Source organism: Oreochromis aureus, linkage group 12, assembly GCF_013358895.1.
Source record: "Oreochromis aureus strain Israel breed Guangdong linkage group 12, ZZ_aureus, whole genome shotgun sequence".
Classification (NCBI taxonomy): domain Eukaryota; kingdom Metazoa; phylum Chordata; class Actinopteri; order Cichliformes; family Cichlidae; genus Oreochromis; species Oreochromis aureus.
In genome coordinates, this window is record NC_052953.1 from 17,328,289 (window position 1) to 17,336,552 (window position 8,264).

General features: G+C 38.5%; 1 protein-coding gene across 1 annotated transcript; it reads right to left on the bottom strand.

The window, feature by feature from the left end:
* Positions 1 to 208: 208 nt before the first annotated feature.
* Positions 209 to 6,803, bottom strand: c12h9orf64 (chromosome 12 C9orf64 homolog). Its single transcript, XM_031760312.2, has 7 exons — positions 6,695 to 6,803; positions 5,681 to 5,877; positions 3,118 to 3,265; positions 2,294 to 2,406; positions 1,680 to 1,823; positions 846 to 1,041; positions 209 to 766 (listed from the first exon to the last, which is right to left on the bottom strand). Exons 2-7 carry the CDS (start codon positions 5,867 to 5,869, stop codon positions 537 to 539), a joined length of 1,020 nt encoding a protein of 339 aa, XP_031616172.1. The 5' UTR covers positions 5,870 to 5,877; positions 6,695 to 6,803; the 3' UTR covers positions 209 to 536.
* Between the last annotated feature and the right edge of the window lie 1,461 nt (positions 6,804 to 8,264).

Here is an 8,264-nt window from a genome sequence, read left to right on the forward strand (position 1 = left end):
GTATTAAATAATATTTCACTGAAAAGAGAAGTGACCATAAAGGCTTTATGTTACCAAGAAAAAAAAGAGAAGTAAAAAGAGCTGCATGTTAACATCGGGCTTATCCATTTGCACTCATGAAATGCATAATACTGACTACACTGAATTTAAAAAACACTCTACTGATTACACTCCTTTTAAAAAAGAAAGACAGTATCAAACACCAAAGTACTCTAATGTTCCTCCAGTTTGATGGATATCATTTATTGTTAGACTGTTACATACTTGCAGAGCATACGCAGATTGGCATAATATGATCATTTTCTCTACATCGAGAGGTTTGTGAGAAAATATGACCAACATATTTGAGACCGGCAATGAACAGCAGTGCCCACTCAGACAGACACGGTGCATTAACACTTCACAGCTGTTTCCACTGCAGCCAAAGAGAAGTCTGTTTGTATGTATACCTGGCACAGAGATGTGCTTGGCTTCAGCCCAGCAAGCGGCAGACTGAGAAGTGCAGCCTCCTGTATGTACGGCTGCCAGCCAGCTCATCAATAGTAAATACAGCGTGTGTGGTGTATGGGAATGTGGGCCATCTCTTTGTGGTGCTGCTTGGCATAAGGCCACAGGTAAAAGTCGATGATAACCGAGTTCACACTGCAGGGCTGTCCATCTCTCTCCTGCACCAGTTTGTGGAGACGGTCTTTGATCAGCTCCACGCACCAAATGGAACAACCTCGGATCTCTACTTCTCTCCGGTCTCCTGAAGACAGAAGCTCACCTGAAAGCGATTATATCTCGTGATTTGAAATATTACCTTCAGTAAGAGAAACAAGTGCATACACACACTACTGTCTCACCGTTCTTCAATGCCTGCATCAGCGTATCAGAGTATCGTAGAGCTCCTGAGTAGACAAGCGCCTGAGGAACCCTGTAGTCGGCAAACATGGTGAGCCAGTCCATGTTAATGATGTCACCCTGTCCTCTGGCCGCCATGATGCCCCAGTAATCTGCCACAAGAATCTGGGCTCGCTTGTAGAATGAGATCCTTTTACCCTTAAGCAACCAAGAAGGTGACAAAATATCAACATTGTATTTGTCCTTAAGCCATAAATATTCATAATTTGGCAGATGTTCTTACACAAATATAAAATTAAAGAAATAATGTCTGTGCATAGAGTATAATGCTCTCCTCTGACTGTGTAATAAACTGACAGCATCAGTGTTGCTGCACTGTGTTTGACCAGGAGGTGGAACTCTCACATCACAATTTATTTTAAATTCTCCAAATGCATATATTTGATCACATACATTTCATATATGCATTTAATATGTATTATGCATTGTGCATAATCTATAAAGCAATATACAGGCTGTATCATTAGGCTGAAAATTCAAAGTATCTGCACAGTTATGTATTTATGCTCCGTACTAATAAAAAGATCGGTTTTCCAAATATTTGGGGAAATTACAGTTTTATGCTTGCTCACTGTGAACTATTCAACCATAAGTGATTGTTCTAGTATCTAAAACCTGTAAATAAGTTAATCATTCCAACTCTTTCCTCTTGTACCAACTTGACATTTCTGAAAAGCCGAACGAGTGCAGCAAATACAGGGCGTCTCTTTTATTTTTTGCACATTCCCAATTAGAAAAGGTTCCTAATTTGTACAATGATCCTGCTAAACTCTCACCTCATATGTAGCCTCATCCCTGTACGAGGGGATCTTCTCCACAATGAGCTCCACCATCTTCTGGGCGTCATTTCCGGCTTGGCTGATAAAACTGCGGAAGCTTCCACCATGTTCCAGCAGCACACGGCCGCCTTCTGTCAGCACCTTGTTAAAAAGATTCAGCATGTGGTTTCTTTAAATGTAACAGGTGGAAAGCTCCACAGTTTAAATTTGTGTTTATAAATGTAACAAAACTAACAGACTCAATAATTAATTGAACTATAAAATCACTTTTCTTGCTTAATATCAAAATAAAATTTGACGTTTCATATAAAGAAAGGCAGAAAAATGTGCCAAATATGAATATGTACCGTGATGTATATAAAAACACGGCATCCTTATTCAGGCTGTTGAATAGAGGAATGTAAAACCTTGTTTATTTCCAAAAAAACCCGTCACTGTTGCTTTAAAAAGCACTCCTTTCATTTTGTAAGACTAAGACTGCCCTGAGTGAAAAGACAGCTTTTAGATTTAAAGAAAGTAAAAAAGCAAAGTAAAATCAAAACTGAAGCATTACTGAAATCCATATATTGGCCAATTGAATCATTATTTGAATATCGTATTAATATCAGAACCTGGTGACGCTCCCGCAGCATCGGCATGGGTGTTTCATTGTCTGACCGAAGGACACGTCCCAACTCCTCCATGCTCATCTGAGAGAAGTACTTTGGATCAGTAATAGGTACACCTGTGGAGTGTGGAGAAGAGAAGGTGCTAGGTGGATTAATCTTAAAACAGGAGCTACCCTCAGTGTGCAATAATAAGAATATAACTTCACAGTGGCCATTTCTCACAATAGACTCAAAATACATAATTTCCTCTGATCTCACGCTGTCAACCCCCCACCCCGAGATTCACACTGGAGCCAAACTACCTGTGCTTTTCTGAGAAAATCTCTTGTAATTATAAAGGCCATGGCGACCACACACTGAGAGCTATTCCATATGAGACATAATTGATTCATATCCGGAGTCATTCATGCTAATTATAAATGATGCACAGGCACATGCAGAGCTACAAGCAATTTCCCAGCAGTCGTAGTTCAAATAAAGGGCACAAACACGATAATGGGTAATAACAAAACTGCACAGAATAGAGGGACAATCAAAATATACATTTTGTTCTCCAGAGACTAGGATTAAAACACATAAAATTATGTATGAAGTAAAGATAAGAGCATGGTTGTAACTTTACTGCAAACAGTCACAGCGGCAAACAATTTAGAAATCTGACATTTCCATCCTTCATGTTTATGCTCATCAAGGAATGTTAAATTTCTGGCTTTCTATGTATAATGCTGTACAGTCTTTACCTTAAAATAGAAAGTGCTGTGAGTTGACTACTGCTATAAGTCTGTATAATATAGTAACTAAGTGGATGTACAGGTATGTACTCTTACCTTCTTCCATGGCTCTGGTGATGGCAGCACACAGGGTCATGTAGCCTGTGTATGTGGTGTCTTTATAAGTCACCTCACACTGCTGGGTTTCTTCCTCTGGCCAAAAGGAAAAGTTCATGGTGTCTACTACAAATACCCAGTTCAACGCCTGCAGTGGTAAATTGCACAAATTATTAAGAAAGTATACAAAAAAAAGGAAAGAAAAGTGAATATACTGTAACACACTGTCCAAAAGAGACAGGGTATCTCCACTGAGGTTTTAAAAATTTGTATTAAATTAGTGTTTTAGTCAATATTAGTACCCATACAAAATATAATCAAAGACCACTGCAACTACTGTCTTTTTGATTAATTCTGGATGTCAGTAGATACAATCATTTCATGAATCCTTCATTGTGTCCAGACAACAGTTGAAAACCTTAATACTTTATATTTATAGTAACGTAAAACAGAGTAAAGCAACATTTATTCTCACCACCTGATTAGCTGCAACTATTAAATAAACCCCCCTTAAAACCTTTTTTCTTTTCTTTTTTAAATTTCACAATAATAACCACTAAGTTCTCCAAAATTAAACTACATCAGGGTCTAAACATACGGCCTTCACAGGGTCCAGTCAGGCTTGGAAATTTCAAAAAAGCAATAACAGAATCATTCCAGTCTTCCTACTGATAAGCCATGGCCTACAAAAACGGAAAAGAAAAATTGTTTTGTTTTAAACATTAGTCAAATTAATATAAATAAAAGTTTATTTTTTTTGCTATTTACAATATAATTTTCAATTTTTTACACAGCAAAAAATGGATGCTTTTTGTGACTTCACAGATGGTTCTGTGTAAGTTTAAGTCCTTTATTTATTTATTTTTATAAGCCCAGTGAGGTCCTGATGGGTTTCTACTACAGCAAAATTTCTTTACAATGTTAACAAAAATGATTATGTAGTCCATGATGTAAAAACGGTTTGACACCCTGTTTGTATAAGTCTAACAATTTTGAAGGTCAAGTCTGACCACCTTTATTCTTATTAACTCTCTTAGACAAGCTTTCTTGTAATTTCCTTAAATAGTCTTCAGGAATAGTTCTCCAGGCTTCTTGGAGGACATTCAAAGCTCGTCTTTGGATGTTGGCTGCCTTTGTTTGATTCTCCGTCAAGATGATCCCACACTGTTTCAATAATGTTGAGGTCCAGGCTCTGGACCATGTTTTTCTTTCCAGGTATAATTTTACTGCATTGGCAGTGCGTTTAAAAAATGAAGCTGCTGCTAATCATATGCTATCCAGATGGTATTGCACCGTGGATCAAAATCTGATGGTGCACTTCTAAATGGCTTTCTGGAAGCAAAATTTTGATAAGATCCCCAACATCAGTGGCCAAAATGCAGCCCCAAACCATGACAGAAACTCCACCTTGTTTTACAGATGGTTTCAGACTCATGGCTGTACCTTTCTTCTGACCTATATTGAAGATTATTTGAACAAAATTGTCAAATTTAGATTCTTCACAACTGTTGCCACTGATTTTCAGTCTGGTTTTGGCTAAGAGCTCTTTGGGAATCATCTTGTTGACGCAAAAATTGTATGTTATAGATTCAACTAAACAAATGGGAGCATCATGGTTGTAGTACCAAAGTGCCAGATACAGAACAGTTTAATCCTTATATTAGGTACCCCTTTTCTGCTTGAATTATTCATAGGTCAGTGTTAATTGGCTTAACCACAAAAATTAAAAAAAAAAAAAAAAAAATCACAACCATCTTTCCATTTTCTACTGCTTATCCAGGTTCAGATCGTGGGGGCAGCAGTCTGAGCAGAGAAGCTCACATTTCCCTCACTCTTCGAGCTCATCTGGAGGGGCGACACTGAGTCACTCCCAAGCCAGCCAAGACATGTAATCTTTCCAGCGAGTCCAGGGTCTGCCCTGGGAGCCCATCAAGGAGGCATCTTAATGAGATCCCCAAACCAAAATATTTCTTTGAAAATGGCTAGGTACAAGGACCGGACTTAAATGAAGTGAAAAAGCAGCCAATGCCCAAAGACAGCTTAAAAAGGAATTGCCCAAGAGCACTTCAAAAATTATAAGAAAATATGGCTCTATGGAAGCAAAATATAGAGAACTGAGGGGTGACTCAGGACTTCTGCATAGCGCTATAGTAGATATAATGCTTGGTCTAACTTATATATAGGTATAACCAAGGGAAAAACTAGAGAACACACGGAGGTTGACATCTGGAGGGAAAACTGATGTACCGCCAAAGACAGAGACAGTAGATAGGGACATTCACTGAGGACTGATAGAAAACCATAAAATGGTAAAGATATTTAGAAACTGAGTAAGATTAATGAAGACATGATAAAAAGAAGGGAACACAAATGATGGAAAATAACCTTCTGAAAGGTCTTCAGAATGACTGAAGAACTATTGCTTAAAACCATTTTAAAACATTACAAGAAACTCTGGCTGCTTGGAAGCAAAACATGAAGAAATGAAGGATGGCTCAGCACTTTTGCCCAATACTGTAAACTATGAAGAATATTTTCATAGCCTGGGTGTTAGTACACTCCCCTGGTCAGATGTGGGTGCTGGGGCCAATGGATTTGCTTTCTTCCAGCCACTGGCTGTCAGCTCGTCACTGTGTCGGAGACCGTAAAGCATCTCCGCCACCTTCTGCACTCCTTCATCCTCGACAAACACATCCCGACTCCGCTCCGCTATGAACCGGCCAGACTCTCGTGGTAACAGAGGCTTCTCCATGATGGAGACTGTAAGGAGCACAAATTAAAACAAGCATGCATAGTATGAATGCACTCCTCTGTGGAAATAAGAAGAGTTCAAGAATGTAAGTGTGGGAATAATCACATCTATCTTTAATATATGCAAAAACTAGAGTTGATGAAACATGTATGGATTGAGTAAGTCCTTTACAAACTAAAGACTCATTATTTGAAAAAAAAAAAATAATGACCAAAAAATGGATGCAGATTATAAAAGAGAAAAAAACGTCTACTAACGTTCTCCACAATGAAGTGCTTTGGGCCAACATTTAAAAGAAACGTGGATTTATTTTGAAGGTTCAGGTATTCATCCTGTGTAAGCACTTCAAACATAAAAGCGACGCATGTCTGACCGACGTCACTCCTATTCCTTTTCCCTAAAAGAAGACAATTACACCCCTCTAGTAGTTCTCAAGTATCTGATGACTGTGCGTTAATGTTCCCAGTGACGCACAGCTCCGGTTGCCTGCTGAATGAACCCCTTTCTACTCCTTTCCTCAGTGAACATGATTTGCCTCTCACTTATATGTTTCATGCATTTTTAAGGCTTAATTATTTTGCTTTTTGCAACAGTCTTATTTGTTATGCAGGCCAATTTCACGCCATCGCGTTTATTTAAGAAACCTGTAGGTGCAAAGTGCAACTACCGGAGCACTCACGCTGTCTCTGGAGTTTCACAACCATTAAGAACATTTCTGAGCGTATACAGTTATCGTCATTAAATAAGAAAAAATGTGTTTTAATATAAACGCAGTGAGCAGCAGTACTTTTTCTTTTTATTCCTGTGCAAACTATTGCTACTTACCGACGAAAGCACGACACTCGCGCTCTACTGTTCCCACTACCTGGTTTCCAGCTATTGACCAATCAGAGCCTCGCTTGTGGCATTAGCTGGTCAGTGAACCAATCACAAGAAGCTAAGAGAGGAAACAGCAAAGCAACGTCCGTTATAACTGCCTGCTAGTGTCTAAGCTAGTGTAAAAATGTCTCAAATATGGTGGCATAAATCTCATGGTTTGAGGGGATTTGAGGCAAATGATTGTAATAACACCACATGAGGACGATCTGGTGAGCCAATAAGATTTAACTTCTCCATTTGTTTTTTAAGAAAAGGAAAGAAAAAATTATAAATCAATAGACTTATTTATGCTGGCTGAGTATGATCAACACAAAATTATTAAGTAAAAATTTTAATAACAAAACAATCTGAGTAATTATTCAGTCAGACTTTCAGACATTTACTCCGAGAGTCTATTGTGAGTGTATTTTGCTTTTCTTTACCTCACAGGAAAGGAAAGTAACTGGAATTTTTTTTGGGGGGGGGGGGGAACTCATATTAAAGAAAGTGAAATAAACTCCACTCTCTTTTAGTTCTAAGGTTTTACACGTCTGAACATAAAAATATGGTTCTTGCTGGGTGTTAAAATTAGGTAAATACAGCCTCAGATGAACAACAACACATGCCATATTACATTGTGGTGTTATCTAACGGAAACTAACCCAAAATGTAGTCAGTGTGTGAAAAACTAAGCACACTCTTACTGCTTCTGTATGAATTATGAGGGTAAGTTGTGGCCAGGTGATGGTGAGCAAATGTATTTATCATCAGCAGGTGCGAGCACCTCTACAAAAGCACAAGTTATAGGTAGTGTATTTGTCTGGAGCATTCAGGTGTGCGTTAACAAATTGCCAAAGACAGACATCAGCAATGATCTTAGAGAAGCAACCGTTGCTTCTCTAAGATCAGTCTGACAAGGGTTAAAAGGTAATTTTCAAACAGTTACCCATATTCCCAGGAATACATATCCCAGCATATTTACCTCAGCCAGACTGTGAAATGCTCAGATGCTCAAAAAACCCCAAGAGCTACATCTCAGACATTACAGTCCTCCATCAGCGTTGATGTTCATGACAACACAATTAGAAAAAGACTGAACAAATATGACTTGTTTGAAACAGTGGCCAAGTTTGAAGAAAGCCTCTTCTCTATAAAAACATGACAGTGTGGTTTCAGTTTGCAAAGTTTTATCTGAACAAACCACATCCAAGACTTCTGGAGCACCGTCCTTTGATCAGATGAGACTTCCCACAAAATGAGAAGAGAAAGGAATCAAGGTGCTGAAAAAGGCCCAAGGGCCAGACCTCAATCTGATTAACATGCTATGGGTCGTTAAGAGAACTGTGTATAAACGAATACACAGAAATCTCAATAAAATGAACCCAATGTGTAAGGAAGATTGGGCCAAAATTCCTCAGACTGACAGTTGTACAGAAAATGGTTCTACAGAAGAACAGGGTCTACAATTTGAATGTTTTGTTAAATAATGACAGTGTAATATGTCATGTTGTTCATCTGAGGTTGTACTCACATACTC